Genomic DNA, 16,319 nt, shown 5'->3' with positions numbered 1-16,319 from the left:
AAAGAAAAAGAAATGCAAAAAGGTTTTCTGAAAAGGCAAAAAGCCCTTACAAATAGCTATGAAAAGAAGAGAAGCGAAAGGCAAAGGAGAAAAGGAAAGATATACCCATTTGAAGGCAGAGTTCCAAAGAATAGCAAGGAGAGATAAGAAAGCCTTCCTCAGTGATCAGTGCAAAGAAATAGAGGAAAACAATATAATAGGAAAGACTAGATATCTCTTCAAGAAAATTAGAGATACCAAAGGAACATTTTATGCAAAGATGGGCACAATAAAGGACAGAAAAGGATCATCAAAAAAGCAAGAGAGTTCCAGAAAAACATCTACTTCAGCTTTATTGACTATGCCAAAGCCTTTGACTGTGTGGATCACAACAAACTCTGGACAATTCTTAAAGAGATGGGAATACCAGACCACTTGACCTGCCTCCTGAGAAATCTGTAGGCAGGTCAAGAAGCAACAGTTAGAACTGGACATGGAACAACAGACTGGTTCCAAATTGGGAAAGGAGTACGTCAAGGCTGTATATTGTCACCCTGTTTATTTAACTTATATGCTGAGTACATCATGAGAAACACTGGGCTGGATGAAGCACAAGCTGGAGGCAAGATTTCCAGGAGAAATACCAATAACTTCATATATGCAGATGACACCACCCTTGTGGCAGAAAGCGAAGAAGAACTAAAGAGCCTCTTGATGAAAGTGAAAGAGGAGACTGAAAAAGTTGCCTTAAAACTCAACATTCAGAAAACTAAGATCATGGCATCTTGTGCCATCACTTCATGGCAAATAGAAGGGGAAACAGTGGAAACAGTGACAGACTTTATTTTCGGGGGCTCCAAAATCACTGCAGATGGTGACTGCAGCCATGAAATTAAAAGATGTTCCTTGGAAGAAAAGTTATGACCAAACTTGACAGCATATTAAAATGCAGAGACATTACTTTGCCAACAAAGGTCTGGCTAGTCAAAGCTATGGTTTTTCCAGTAGTCATGTATGGATGTGAGAGTTGGACTATAAAGAAAGCTGAGCGCCGAAGAATTGATGCTTCTGAGCTGTGGTGTTAGAGAAGACTCTTGAGAGTCCTTTGGACAGCAAGGAGATCCAACTGGTCAATCCTAAAGGAAATCAGTCTTGAATATTCATTGGAAGGACTGATGCCGAAGCTGAAACTGAAACTCCAATACTTTGGCTACCTGATGCAAAGAACTGAGTCACTGGAAAAGACCCTGATGCTGGGAAAAATCGAAGGCGGCAGGAGAAGGGGACAACAGAGGATGAGATGGTTGGATGGCATCACGGACTCAATGGATGTGAGTTTGAGTAAACTCCAGGAGTTGGTGATGGACAGGGAGGCCTGGAGTGCTGCAGTCCATGGGGTCGCAAAGAGTCGGACACAACTGAGCGCCTGAACTGAACAATAAAATGGTGTTAAAGGGTGAAACCACAGGATAGGGAGAGATCCCAGGTCTCAGTGTGATGTAATTCCATTGTGTAGGAGTTGAAAAGATGTAAAGAACCAGAAAGGACTGAAATAAGAAGCCAGTAAGGTAGGATGAGAACACAGAATGAGTGTGTCCCAGGAGACAGTGAATAAAGTGTTAAAAGGGAGGGACTGACTGATAAGTTGTGTTGAATGTTGCTGATAGAATGTGGAAAACATGCATTTTGATAAGTATGCAAAGGAGATACCTGCTGTAGGGATCAATGCAGAAACCATCTTTAAAGCTTCCTGATGACCCCTGATTCTCCTCTTCCTGCAAAAGAAACCCTGTGTTCTGATGCCTCAAAGCTCCTTCTCTATTCTCAAATACACCTTCAGATGATATCCACACTTCAACTGTTGCTCTGTCAATGTATTACCTAGATGATGGAAGTTGGGAATTCTAACTTGCACTTTGAATGATACACTTTTGACTCACTATAAGCTATATAACCTGTTATTGAAGCACTATATAACGTGTGTTCAACAGAATTGAACTATGCACCATGGTAGCTGCTGGAGATGATGTGGGAAGAGAAAAAGTCTTGACTGTCAAGGAAGGCACACGTGGAGGAAGCCAAAATGATTTCTCAACACTATGAGACACGTACTAGATACAAAAGGGAGGCACCTCCCTGGAGGAATTTGGAAGATCAGTAAAAGATACTATGTATGGGAATTACATGATCACCACACTAGGGGAAGGATGCAATTGTGGCAGCTGAAAATGGTGAAGGTTGGTAACAAGGCACTGGAGCTGGGCAGAAGAAAGGAGCAGAGTCAATCAGAAGGTAGAATCAATAGCCCCAGTGTTTGATGGGTTTAGGGGATCAGGGAGAGAAGTCTAGTCTAGTGGACTAGTTATATACTGGTGTCATAGCATAACAGACTTGGGGGACTGAGAAAGAGAGGAGAAAATAACTTTGGTTTGTGACTCTGTTGAGTTTGAAGTAGAAGATATCTAAGTAGATGTGTTCAGTTGTCCATTGGATTCAAGGTCTTGGACTCCAGAAAGGAGATGGGGTAGATATAAACATCTGGGATTAATCAGACTATGGGTAGGTCAATTCCAATTGCACAGAAGAGTGTGTAGACTGAGAAGAGAGGAGGACAGAGGGCAGAATTCTGGAAAATTCTAATATTGAAGCCATGGCTAGAGAATTAGAAACTTACAGATACTGTCAAGCAAATGAGCACAGAGACAGGAAGCAAAAGCAGGGGTAAAGCAGTATCATAGCCATGAGGAAAAGAAATTTTAAGGACTTCCGTGGCGATCCAGTGGTTAAGACTCTACCATTCCACTGCAGGGGGTGCAGGTTCCATCCCTGGTAGAGGAACTAACATCCACATGCCATCTGGCATGGCCAAAAGGGAGAGAAGAAATTTTCTGAAAAAGTCAGTGGTGTCCCATGCCAAAGAGAAGTCACAGTAAGAATAGAAAAGATTCCTTGGGCTTACATGAAGAGAGTAATATCACTATAAATCAACTAACAAATTAGTTTAAGGATTCTGGCATGTATTTAACCAGATAATCATACTCCTTTTAGTTATGCTGTAGGGTTTTATTTATTAAAATTAGTCCCATAAGTGAATAATTATTTCAAAGTAAAAAAGAATTTTAATAGTCCCATAATACTATCCTTTAAATGAGATTCAGAAATATTTACTTTTTTTTCCAGTAAAGCTTCACTTGACCTAAAACAATCAGAAACTTAAATACTCTCAGGACTCAGGCAGATAAAATGAATGGGTAAACCAATCCAAGGACCAATGCGCTGTCCTTTCTGAAAAGAGCAGCCACAGCTAATTCCCACTATATGGACAGATGGGCTAGTCTTGACTGGTAACCTGGTTTTCAAGATAAGTCAGAAATCTGAATTTTTTAGTATGACATCTCCCAATTTCAAAATACAGCCAATTAATTTTGATGTTGTGTCAGGTTTTTCTATTGATAAAAGAAATCAGTGGTGTCCCATGCCACAGAGTAGTCATGATAAGAATGGCAATTTGCCCTACATTATGTATAGTATAGCATTTTAATCTTATACATTGATGGGAAGTTAATTGGCTAATGATAAAGACTCATAAGCAGAAACAGACCCAGATCTAGACTTTTTCGTTTTGTTCTAAAACCAGTATTTCCTTCGCTATAATTCTAGTGTTAACAAAGGGGAACACACACCCAGGTTAGTCAGACATGCCAGTTAATAATCACAATATGCTATAATAAATTCAAGTTAGAAGCTTCAGATTTAATTAATACATATGCTCTGGCTTTTCCGAAATGTTTGTAAGTAGAAACTCCAGAAACTAAACTGCTGATGATTAATCCAATCGTCTATGCCTTATTAAGTTCTGCTTTATACGTGTAGGACCTAGTTAAGTTATACGGGACCTTTAAACAAAATTACAATATTTAGCTGAGTAACTACCTGTATCTAAAGTTTGGTAATAACATCATGTAGGTATTTTAAATTTCTGGAGAAAAGCTTAATTATTGCAGGGCCGACAGAAAACTGGACTCCAATTGTGAAGACTTATTCACTTATATGGTACAGTCTGTAGTTACCCATTCATTCAACATGTATTGTGAAGCTACCATTTCCTGTTATGTGAGAATAGATTTTCAGGCTTAGGGATGAGTGAAGGATATACATCTAAGGTAATTATTTCAATGAATTAAACACGAGGTAAGTGCTCCAGTAGTCCAGGAGGAAGGAGCTGAAAGTGAAAGTCGCCCGACTCTTTGCGACCCCATAGACTCCTGGCCAGAATACTGGAGTGGGTAGCCTTTCCCTTCTCCAGGGGATCTTCCCAATCCAGGGATCGAACCCAGGTCTCCCGCATGGCGGGCAGATTCTTTACCAGCTGAGCCACAAGGAAAACACAAAGAGGGAGGAGCTAGCACAGCTAATTATCTTCTTTGATCTCATTAACAGCCCTCTGAGATAGGTATTGTCACGTTGATTTTTCAAGAAACAGTTACAGTGCCAGTTGGAGCCAGAAGGCTGAGTGGGATGTAGACCCATCTATTCTAGCTGCAAGTCCACAGAGGAGATTCCGTGAACAGCAAAGGACTCATTCTTCTGTATTCCTCCTTTTTCTAACGAGTTAAAGTACTCCTTTGTAAAGTCCCTTTTCCCTGTGAAGTCCTAACAAATGTTAATTCTGTCCTCTGATTTAAGCCATTTCACCTCAATTACAGATAGTTTGTCACGTTTTGTCTTTTTGGGAGTTACAAACTAATTTGAACTTGAAAGACTTCTGTACACTACAAGAAGCAGCACGTGTCTCTGCAGCTAGACGTGTGTGCACAAAATTGAGTCCAAATCTAAACGCACCAGCTCACGTGTACACCCGTGGCGGATGCATGTTGATGTATGGCAAAACCAATACAATATTGTAAAGTAAAAAATAATAAAAATAATAATAATAAAATAAATAAAAATGAGGGACAAAGAGAAAAATAAATAAATAAACGCACCAGCTTTGACTACGGCGGTTTAATAGAGCCAGACCAAGAACGCAGTCTGAAGGTGTCACTGGGCCCAGCTCGAACTTTTGTCTAGGCTTGGACGAAGGCGATCAGAAACCAGGGCCAGGGCCCGCATTCCTGAGTGCAATGTTATTTATAGCCAAGGCTGGGAGACGCCAAAGCTAACAACAGCTGCGCTGTGACCTGGTGCCACCGCCATGCAAGCAGGTCTCACACCGCTCACCTTCACAGTCGGCGCCCGGGATCCCCCCGGCCTCCTGGCCCTGCGCCCGCCCCGGGTTAGAGACCCAAAGTCCGGCGCAAAAGGCCACCATTGCGGCTGCGCCGCCGCACCACATGCTGAGCCAGCAGTTTCAAACTCCTCGCCACCTGCGAAAAGAACAGCCGCGCGGGTATCGCCGGCAGGACGAAGCAGCGCGGAGCCTGGGATGCAATGAATCTACCCGGAGTTGCTAGGACAAATGACGCAACTCAACCGTGAGTTTCCATTGGCTCTCAGGAAAAGAGGGTGGGACGAAGGAGCCTTTTCGTTTCTCATCCCCGACCTGCGCGTGCGCAATATTGCTCAAGCTGTGCTGCCCCAGCGGGGAGAGACTCACAATAGCTAATCGCCGACTGCGCGACAGAAAAGGCGGGACCTTCACGCTGATTGGCGGCGACGCGGGCGGCCTCGGCAAGGGCCGAGGCGTAGTGGGTGGACTGGAACGTGAAGTCTCCGCGGTGCTTGATGGGGCTGTGCCGCGGCCCGGCGCTGTTGCTGTTGGGAAACCACCCGTTAGTGCTGCCGGCGTCTCTGCCGCCTCATGGCGGCCATCGGGGTTCACCTGGGCTGCACATCAGCTTGTGTGGCCGTCTATAAGGTGAGGGACTCGGGGAGCTGGGTTGCGGGTGCAGCGTCCTTTGGGTACGAGGCCAAGTCCTTTGGTCTGCGGGGTTGTGAACAGCGTGTCGCGGGCCTAGGGACGTCGCACGGAGAGGCGATTCTGCGAGGAAGTCTCGGGGCTAAGGGCTGGGCGGACTCGGCCTCTTCCCCTGCGGCCCCTCAGGAAAGGCAGCTGCGGACCCAGCACATCCAGGGTGCAGGAGGACCCGGGGACATCCTGTGTTCCGAAGGCCCCGAGCCCAGGGGCGGACCCAGGGACTTTCTGGGCGCCGGAGGCCCCAGGGGCGGGGGCGGGCCCGGGAACGTCCTGGGCGCGCCCGGGAACGTCCTGGGCGCTGGAGGCCCCGGGAGTTTGGGGGGCGGACCCAGGGACACGCTGGGAGCTGGAGGTCCCCCCTGAGGGTGGGGACGGACCCGGCCACGTCCTGGGCGCTGGAGGCCTAGAGGAGGAAGGCGGACCTGGGGACCTCATGGACGCAGGATGCCGGGAGGGGGACCCGAGCGTCTGGTACCCGGAGGTTTCTGGACGTTTGCCAAGAAAGAGCAAGGTGGCGGCGATCTGGAACTGGACCTGTTAATCCCGAGAAGCGTAGGAAGCCAGTTGATGGTGTGTGCTCCAGTCACTTGTCCTTTCTGGAAATGAGTGTGTGACTGGGAGTTTAGGGCTTCTTCTCGTCTGTGGGGAGGCGGAAGGAACCATAAGGGACAGCCCTGATACTCGTCTCACGGTTAAATGTCAAATGATTTGTAGGGAAAAGCCGAAGGATTGTTGCTAATTCATCATATGTAAAAAGAGGGAAGAAAGATTAGCGTTTACAGGGAAAAGGAAAAGAGATAGAAAGGTTAATGTATTAACACGTTATTTTATATAGAGAGGTTATTATCATGTCTCTTCTGTTATCAACTATGCAGAACAGACTGAAAAGAGGCAGCTGGTTGTAGAATTCTGGTTATTAAGATCTAGAAATACAGTAAAGCAGTTTTTGTTTCCACATATATGTCAGTCACAGGGCCCCACATATGTCTGAATGTATCTAAAGAGACTATATATTTCATTTCAAAAGAACTAATACAGTTGTGTATTTACCTCCAGGATGGCCGGGCTGATGTGGTCGCAAATGATGCAGGCGACAGAGTTACTCCAGCCATTGTTGCTTACTCAAAAAATGAAGAGGTACCATTCTCCTCATTTTTGTACATTGAAATAAGTATAAAATGACGTGTTGTAATAGATTGCTCTTTTTCAGGTTGTTGGATTGGCAGCAAAACAAAGTAGAATAAGGAATATTTCAAACACAGTAATGAAAGTCAAGCAGATCCTTGGCAGAAGGTATGGAGTAAAATAATGCTTTCACCTATGGTAAACAAAAAACATGTTTATAATTTAAATGTAAGCATAATTTGAAATGAAACTAGAAACTTCCAGTGTGTTTTTCGTTGTTTTTAATGACTGAGTCATTTCACAGAATTCCCCAGTAGGCTGTTATCTTTTGATATTAGTGCTGAATTTTCTCAAAGATGGGATTCACGGAGACATTTAGACATTTGCTTCTCGCTTACAGGTCTGTTAGTATTGGTAGATGCCAGTGTGCATTTAGTTTTGATAATTTGTATCATTCAGAGGTGGCAGTTTGAACTTAACACGTTTTTACAGTACTCTTTAAACTGCGAGATTGCGTGGGAATTTGAAGATTTATTTGCACTATAGTTGAATTTTGTAAAGTCTATTGTAATTGGTGAATATTTATGTAGAAGCTATTGATTTTCTTCTTCAGATCTCTTTGTGACACTTTCTGGGAACTAACTTTTCCAGTTGGCTTACACCTTAAATCATTAGGGAAAACAGCTTAATTAAAGTCTTAAGAATCAGGTTAATCATCTGCTATAACTTTAATTAAAAGATTAAAGAGGCCTGCTTCCCCAGACTTCTGTCTCCTCAAATTATAGATTACCTCAAATTATAATTATAAATTAGGGGTTTTCGTTTTCATTGGAGTCGTAATACTTGATATAGTGTTTTTAAATTTAAAAGTGCTTTCACATCTATTATTTAATCCACAGAAATCCCTGTAAGATTGGAAGGGCAGATTTTATACCTCCTCATTTCTGGATAAGAAATTCAAAGCACGCAGAAGTTACAGTATCCCTAAATTAGTTTAGTGGGGTGAACTCTACAGGACTGTGGTCCAGGACACCTAACTCTTAACCTCAGGTTCTTTCCTTTCTACCTTACTCAGGTGAGAATTTAAGTAGAAATTTCCTTGTGTTGTTTTTAGGTTTGGGAAATCATGGATTAAATTTGATATGTGTGTGTGTATATATATATATATATATTACATACAGATTTTGGTTTTTTATTATCTCTTACCTATATATTTAGGTAAGTTGAACTTGATGCTCATTTTTTTTTCTTTAGAATATCTGTGATTAAGTCAAAAACTATAGTGTTTTGGAGAGAATTCAAATTGTTGTGAAGATACATACACTCGCATATCCATGTATCTGTTGACTAAACTTAGTACTGAGCATATTGAAAATAAATTGAGTTGCTGTCTAAATTTTTCAAATTATAAACTGAAAAAAAAAGGCAGGAAGTAAGCAGCCAATAATATTTTTTTTAATTAAACTTTTTTTGAGATAATGGTAGATTTACATATTGTTGCAAGAAATAATACAGAGAGATCCAATCTATTTCTGGATTTACCATTTTCTCCCAACTGGTAACATCTTGAAAAACTATACTACACTATCACAACCAGGGTACTGGCATTGACACGGTCAAAATCCAGAATAGTTCTATAGGTGCATCTCTTTGGGAGCCCTCTTTGGGTTTTGTTGATATTTGGGGGCAGGTGGTGGAAATAAAGATATGGATGTCTTCTGCCATATTAGGCAAAAAGCTTTGTATTAGTGAGAACAACTTTAGCTTGCTTTTCTGGCCCTGGAAGTTACCTTTTTAACAAAGGAGCGCAGTGGTGACAGTCAGATGGGTAACACACAGCATAGCATACCACCCAGGCCAAGGTTAGTGAGGAATGAGCCACAGCAGACACATATTACTGCACCACGGTCCTGCTATCCCTTCTCCAGAGTGATGTGTCTCGGGATCCAGGCATCCCCGCCCCCGTTGGTCTATCTACTTACGAGACAATGGTGATTTTTACAGATACACGGTGGTTCCAGGTCTCAGCCTTGGAAGCATCCTGCCTTTTGTGGAGAAGCCAGTCCCCTTGTTGCCAAGCCAGTAAGGCCCTTTGTAGCCCTTGGTCCAGTCCCCATCCTGAGCGAACTCCCAGAGTTGGGCTTTTCTCAACCCTGGCATCCTTTCTCTTTGCAACCTACTTACAGGTAGCACCACTTAACTTACTGCCACAATTATCCTTACACCGTTCCTGTAACTTTCATTCCCCTGTGGCCTTCCAGCCAGAAATGCGGTCCTCCGACCTGGCTTCTCAGCAATTAGCCCAGAGAGGGAAGAAGCGGCTGGCTCCTGGAGATAGACTGGAGCACACAGAAATTCCTCACACCTTCAGGTCGGCACCCTCCTGCCCAAGAGTCTCCTCCAGCTAGCCTTTCTTCCCAGTCCGCCATGGCCACTTCCAATAGCAGTGCGGGCATCCGGTGGTCCAGACAAGAGACACGGACGCTTCTCTCCATACTAGGCGAGGCAGAGTACATTCAGCGCCTGCAGACCGTGCATCACAACGCAGATGTCTATCAGGCCGTGTCCAAGCGGATGCAGCAGGAAGGCTTCCGCCGCACCGAGCGTCAGTGCCGCTCCAAGTTCAAAGTCCTGAAGGCATTATATTTAAAGGCCTATGTGGCCCACGCCACAAGTATGGGCGACCCACCACACTGTCCCTTTTATGATACTTTGGATCAGCTTCTCCGAAATCAGATAGTGACTGATGCAGACAACTTAATGGAGGACGCTGCTTGGGCCAAGCACAGTGACCTGAATTTAGCAGCCCCTGACACCCCAGGGGAGGAGGGGACCAGCATTCTGGGAGCAAAAAGGACTCAGGCAGCAGAGCATCAGCCTATTTTGAAAACAGTGAAGGAGTCAGATGATTGTCAGCTGAGGGTCAGTGACCAGATGCCAGAAACCAGTGACCTCGAGGACTCCTGGGATGAATCCTCGGGTGCAGGTAACCCCCAAGCGTGTGAAGGGTCCGGGTCCCAGAGTCACTTGGCTCTCATCAGTGTGTATTTGGATGGTGACCTCTTCAGCATAGTCGCTATTTCAGCCCCTGCCCTCTCGTTTAAACCTAATGGTGAGAGAAAGGGCTCCAGATTTTTAAAAGCTATAACCCTAGGTATGTATGATATTAGAACTCTTTTAAACCTCAAGTACTCTTTAGAACCAAACTAGTTTGGGCATTATTTATAATGGGGACTTAGGAACTTGTGGCTGTAGAAAGGGTTGGATAGCTCCATGGAAGGCAGAGGGGGATGTTTTGGACATACTATTGTAGCAGACCAAAATATCCGCATGAGAAAATGAATTCTTCCCCACCCCCTGCAGAGAGATGCCTTGGTTTTGTCCTTGTGTCTCAACTCTGCAGCTGGCTCCAAGCATTCCCATAGCAGGAATGTCCTCTCTGCAACATTGTTGCTTTGTTTTGCAGGGTGCTCTCAAGGGACCCCCAGCTACAGCAGCTCTCATCACCTTTTCAGAGGTGCAGCTGCCCCCTGTCAGAGCATCCCCATGACCAGACTGGCTGTGTCCGGTGAGCCCAGCCCCTGCTCCAGCTCCAGCCGAAACATTCACGGGGTGGCCTCCGCACAGCAGCCTCCAGCCTCCTCCTCCAGGGCTCCTTTTGTTTCTGGTGGGGATAGACCTTTGACCAGTGAGCCCCCTCCCAGGTGGGCCCGGCGAAGAAGGCGGTCAGTGGCCAGGACTATTGCAGCCGAGCTGGCAGAAAACAGGAGGTTGGCACGAGAACTTTCAAAGCGGGAGCAAGAAAAACTGGATCGGCTGATTGCCATTGGCGAGGAGGCCAGCGCTCAGCAGGACACTGCCAACGAGCTCCGCAGGGATGCGGTGGTTGCGGTCAGACGCTTGGCCACAGCAGTGGAAGAGGCAACCGGGGCTTTCCAGCTAGGACTTGAAAAGTTGCTTCAGAGGTTAATTTCAAACACCAAAAGTTAGAAGCTGATCATGCAAGAGTGTATTTCCTACACTGGCAGAGCCTGGGTCCAACCAATGCCTCCTGATACCCCAGCTCCTTTTCCATGTCCTCAGACAAAAAAGAGTGGATGAACGGTTAATATGTGGAGTGGTAGGAACATATGTGCTAGTGGCTGCTCCCAGGTGTCTCCACTAGTTGAAAGACCCTTTAGAAATGCAAGGGGTGGCCCAGTAGAAAAAGGATGCAACCAAGGCCACAGAGCTAGTTAGCCCTAGCTTTGTCACTGATGGGAGACACTTTAGTTTACCTCTATACACCAGCTTCCTCAGCTGCTAAACCTGCCTACCTCACAGGGTTGTTGTGAGGATCAGATGGCTGAAATAGATGTAAAAGGGTTTAAAGCACTATACACATGTAAGTTATTAAAGCATATGACCTTGGCTGAGAGAAGGCTGGGGTGAGGCACAGTAGTTGACAAGATACAGGATTAGGGTTGTACACCATGACCTCATTGCTTAAATCTCTACTAGTTTAACTTGACTGCTTCCTGGAGTTTACAATCTTCAGTTCTTAAAACCTCTCTGTAGTTCATTAGGCTAATGTAGACACAACATGTGTTGGTCCCTTTTTATATTTGCTGTGTCTGTGACATAACTACTAGAAGCACTGAATAGTCAAACCATCTTTGCCTCTATTTTACTTGTCCTTAGTCTATCTCTATGGATATGGTTCAGAACTGATAGGAAGCCACAATCATGTGTTTTGGTTCATGTTGATAATCTTTGATGAGAAATTGGCTATCTTATAAAATAACTCCCTATAAGTAAATTCTTTGCATTCCATGTTTAGGTTTCTTTATATTCATACTTATATATCTTTAGGTTTGGTTTGTCATTTGGAGATCATGGAAACAATTTGGATTATATAAGCTTCCCAAATACTTGTAGCTAATTTTGTTCTCTGTGTCTTTGTTTTCTGTCTAGAATGTTGCAAAAGGCAAGACTGAGAAAATGTTTCTTCTAGGAAACTCCAGAGTCACTTTTTCTCACAAAGTGTAAACAAAAGTTCACCTTGTTAATGGCATATTATTAGAAGAGAATAGCTTTGGTAACAGTTGAGGGTGGTATGAATAAGGAAAGCCTGCAACAGATAACTCTTTTTAAAAGCACCAGCCCTTCACAGACACATCCCCTTTTCTCTCTGAAACACACACATTTCCTACAGGAGATAGATGGTATTGAGCCAGGCTTCCAACTTACTTTAGAAGGGAAGCCATAACTGACCATCATTAACCTGACTTAAAGCTCTTAGTGGTTATTTGGGCTTCCCAGGTGGCTCAGGAGTAAAGAACCTGCCTGCTGATGCAGGAGACATAAGAGACATGAGTTATTTCAAGAAATATAAAAAGCAGACTTGGAATTTAAAAAGCTTTCCTATAAGCTAGTGGTGGTGGTGGTGGTGGTTTAGTCTCTTGACTCATGTCTGACTCTTGTGACCCCATGGACTGTAGCCCGCCAGGGTCCTCTTTCCATGGGATTATCCAGGTAAGACTACTGGAGTGGGTTGCCATTCCTTTTCCAATGATCTTCCTGATCCAGGAATCAAACCTGTGTCTCCTGCATTGCAGGCAGATTCTTTATCCCTGGAACCACCAGGGAAGCCCTCCTGTAATCTAGAGAGTGAAATAAAAAGTACAGGCCTGTTGGGAGAGGTTTTGTTTTATATTTTGCAGCTCAGTTGCTTACCTAAATGCTGGAAATACCATTAGGTGGAGAAATGGTCCGAACCACAGTGGGAACATCCCTGGAACCAGGAACAGATGGCAGGCAGGCAAGCTGCTCTGGTGAACGAGTGATTATGGAGGAGGTGTGAGGTAGACTACACTGGAATCGAGTTAGAACTCCTGGGTTCTGATGCTGTCACACTTTGTTACATTGAGCAAATCACTTGTCTTTTTTTTGTGCCTCAGTTTATTTATCTCTAAAGAGAAGTTTGTACCTTCTCGTACCTTCCAGAAAATTAGATGAATAGCATAACAGAAGACAAAGTGAAATTATGATTGTCATGTTTTCAGTCACAGCAGCATATTAATGTATGTTTGAAACACTGCTAACAGTTGTATTTTAGGGAAAGATTCTACAGTATTGATATTTATGACTTCTCGTGGACTTGTATTAACTCCATACCCAGACATAGATTCCTTGCTTTAAAAAGGCCTGGAAATGGAGATAATTTTTTTTTAAATTTTCTTCTGTGTTGTTTTAGGCCCTTATGTAGAGGGATCCATTTCAGTTACAACTGGATAACACTACCTGTAGATAGTTAGATTTTCTGAAAAATTAAGGAAGTACTTGAAACAGTTAGGCCCATACTCTATTAATCACTTAATGGTAGCAAAGTACTCCGGCAGGGATTTATTGGAGAGAAGAGAAGTGCTAAAGCATGATGGTCAAGTTGAACTTTAGAGGCAGTAGTGTGCAGACCTGAAGGGTAAAGTAACTTGAAGGTGGGAATAAAATTAAAGGGAAAGATCCTAAAGAAGTCAACAGAATAACAGGCCAAAGCCTGTTCAGAGGAGGAAGTTGTAATAAAGGGAGACTGGAGGAAAACAGGCCCAGATATCGTGCCTGAGCTCTAGGCCCAGCTGGGACTCCCCATCTGTCCACAAGCAGGTCACTTTACCGTTTTGTACCTCAGGCCCCTCCCCTCTGCAGTGGGAGGCCATCCCAGCTACCTCATAGGAGCTGCATGAGGACCCAGTGGACAGATGGCTATAATAGGTTCTGTGCTGGGATGGTGCGGGGAACAAGCCCAGTAGCATGTTAGTGTGGGGTGAGGATCTGCCTATTGCAAGGGGCCCTTCAAGAAAGAGGAGGATGAAGGCCAGGGTGCCCTGGTAGGAGTGATGCTCTGCCTCCCGAAGCCTGCAAAGTAAATGGTGCTGTGTATACCAGCCTCCCACCACCCTCTGTCTCTCTGTGAAGTGACTTGATCCTGGTGTGGACAAATAAAGTTGCTATCTGTACACAGATGTGGGTCAGTCCACTACTTTCTGGTGCTACTGTGAACATTTGTCCATCATCCCCATCCTCTGCTTTCTGCTTATCCACTGGCTAACCTCCAGGACCTTACCTCTCTGAGACCTTCAGAGCTACATGTGCTTTCTGTCCTCAAATGAACAAGACCCTCAGTTGAGAAAGAATTTGCCATTTCTAAAAGTCCTTTAAGTCCCATTAATCCTATCAGGTCCAAAACTGCCATTTCTAAGAGTTCATTAAATTCCATTTAAAGCCATTAAAATACCCTTTTCTGGCAAATTATCTGAGTGACGGATAACATACTCAGAGAAATCATCCTGGTTGACTTAAATTCTGTTCTAAAGGCATCTAAACCACTACATGTCAGGCCAACATTACAGCATTGATGGGGGAAAAAGTTACCATAGGCACACTTAGTCTTTTTTTTCTTATCCTTAAAATATTTGTCCAGGATATGGTATAAATACTGGGTTTAGAAAAGAGGGCAGGAGTTAATGGAAAGAATACTAAACTTTATATGAAAGATCTGGATTCCAGCCAGTTGTGCTATTAATTAGCCATGTGACGTCAGACAAACTGCTTACCTGTCATAGTGGAGGTGATAGGAGGAATCTACAAATATTGCCAACAAAGTTCTAAGCCAAATTAATCCCATTTTTAAGTCCCTTTCATTTCCCCCTTGTTTACACAGATTAGGGCCCTCATGTTTGGTAACCCTTCAGTGAAGAGCCACTGTTAATTTTCATCTCCTCCTACTAAACAGTTAAGACTGGTCTCTGGACAGAATAGCTGCAGCCCCTTGCAAGAAGGGTTAAGTGGAAGGATTGACCTTATCTTCATTTATAGATGAAATTAGGCCAAGAATCAGACTTTTATCCCTGCTCAAGGCAAAAGTACCTTAGTAGTTCACTGTCTTCACTGCAAGGCAGTCTACCTAGCCTGGTAGAGAAGACCTGGGATCAAGTACTGACTCTTCCCCTTATCAGCTTGTAAGTTGTTGACTGTCTATAAATCTGTTACTCCTGAATACTACCTGCCAAACTAACCCCGCTTAAGTGCTGGGAAGATCCAGTGGAAATGTTTTGTAATCTGCACTAGTCTGCATTAATTTGTATTACTATTTTGAGCAGCGTAATACCCATTGTCTTAGTTTTTTCCTTGCCATACACATTTCTTGAGTACCTACTTTGTATAGGACAGTATCTATCTACTTGTAGTACTCTGTACTTTTACATATAATAATATTCATACTTTTGCTCAGTGCTTTTAGGTTTCAGACATTGATTCATGTTCAGAAACCAAGCAACAAAGATGGTGTTAGGTATTCCGGTTTGAGGTTTTACCTTCTTTTGTCCTTTTTAATCTCAGTGGTTTGGCTCTGAGATATGATCAAAGATATGATATTATAGGACTTAAAGTAATTGATACTATGAAAATATTCTCAAATGTATAACATCTATTGATAGTAAGATCAGAACAAGTAAGAGTTATTTACTTTCAAATGTGAAGATTAACGCTTTCATGGAATTACTGTAATTATATTTTTATATTTGTTGGTTTGAAGAATATAATCTTTAAAACTTACATATCAATGATGATGATATAAATATTTATATTTGTCTTATGGACAGCTCTGATGATCCTCAGTCTCGGAAATACATCACGGAAAGTAAATGTTTAGTGAGTATGCTTCTATTATTATTTCCCTGTTACACAGAATAACTGCCAAGGTCGTGACCCAATTATATTGATTTGAAACTTTGTATTTTGTTAAAATCATTTCTTATTTTAACACACTTCTTTCACAGGTCATTGAAAAAAATGGGAAGTTATTATATGAAATAGATACTGGAGAAGAAAAGAAATTTGTCAGCCCAGAAGATGTTGCCAGACTGATATTTAGTAAAATGAAAGGTATTGAGCAAAGGAAAAGATCTTTTTAAAAGTTGGCCTTTTAAAAAAGCTAGAGGTGTTTTTTGATCTGGAGTGAAGCAGGGTGATTGAGCAGATGTGCAGTGAGGAGGCCTAAATTATGCTAGACCTGACTGGCCTGCTAACTGGCCATGTGACCTTGATTAGACGACTTCTTTTCCTTGACTGTGGTTTCCCCGGAAGAAATGTAAATGGATGGGGCCAAATCAGCGTTTTCAAAACTTCTAAAGACAAAGTGGCCAGTAAGCTGGTGAAAAGTGAATTATTATGTCTCCCTCAAGATAGTACAATCTCCACAGTGTTTAAGCAGATTAGGTAGGTCTGGCTTTATCACTTCAGGCAAAAGCTTGGAGCTGAG

General features: G+C 43.3%; 2 protein-coding genes across 6 annotated transcripts in view; one reads left to right on the top strand and one right to left on the bottom strand.

Moving 5' to 3' along the window:
* CDNF (cerebral dopamine neurotrophic factor) overlaps window positions 1-5,415 on the bottom strand; it is a 36,542-nt gene extending 31,127 nt beyond the window's left edge. Inside the window, exon 1 of the mRNA XM_005894843.2 lies at window positions 5,200-5,415. Within this exon, the coding sequence (XP_005894905.1) occupies window positions 5,200-5,314 (115 nt within the window). The 5' untranslated portion in view covers window positions 5,315-5,415. The remainder of the gene's footprint in view (window positions 1-5,199) is intronic.
* Window positions 5,416-5,566: 151 nt separating this feature from the next.
* Window positions 5,567-16,319, top strand: part of LOC102264477 (heat shock 70 kDa protein 14) — a 28,628-nt gene continuing 17,875 nt past the window's right edge. Inside the window, exons 1-5 of one of the 5 annotated variants that reach the window (XM_005894844.3) lie at window positions 5,567-5,836; window positions 6,953-7,033; window positions 7,107-7,189; window positions 15,661-15,709; window positions 15,838-15,943. In XM_005894844.3, the coding sequence (XP_005894906.1) occupies window positions 5,780-5,836; window positions 6,953-7,033; window positions 7,107-7,189; window positions 15,661-15,709; window positions 15,838-15,943 (376 nt within the window). In that variant the 5' untranslated portion in view covers window positions 5,567-5,779. Of the gene's footprint in view, window positions 5,837-6,952; window positions 7,034-7,106; window positions 7,190-9,207; window positions 10,008-10,487; window positions 10,987-15,660; window positions 15,710-15,837; window positions 15,944-16,319 lie in introns of those variants that run through there. The other 4 variants (XM_070381924.1, XM_070381922.1, XM_070381925.1 and 1 more) reach the window with 4 other exon arrangements.

The sequence above is a fragment of the Bos mutus genome, chromosome 13, assembly GCF_027580195.1.
Source record: "Bos mutus isolate GX-2022 chromosome 13, NWIPB_WYAK_1.1, whole genome shotgun sequence".
In the NCBI taxonomy this organism is placed as follows: Eukaryota; Metazoa; Chordata; class Mammalia; order Artiodactyla; family Bovidae; genus Bos; species Bos mutus.
This window is presented reverse-complemented; position numbering and strand designations above follow the sequence as displayed.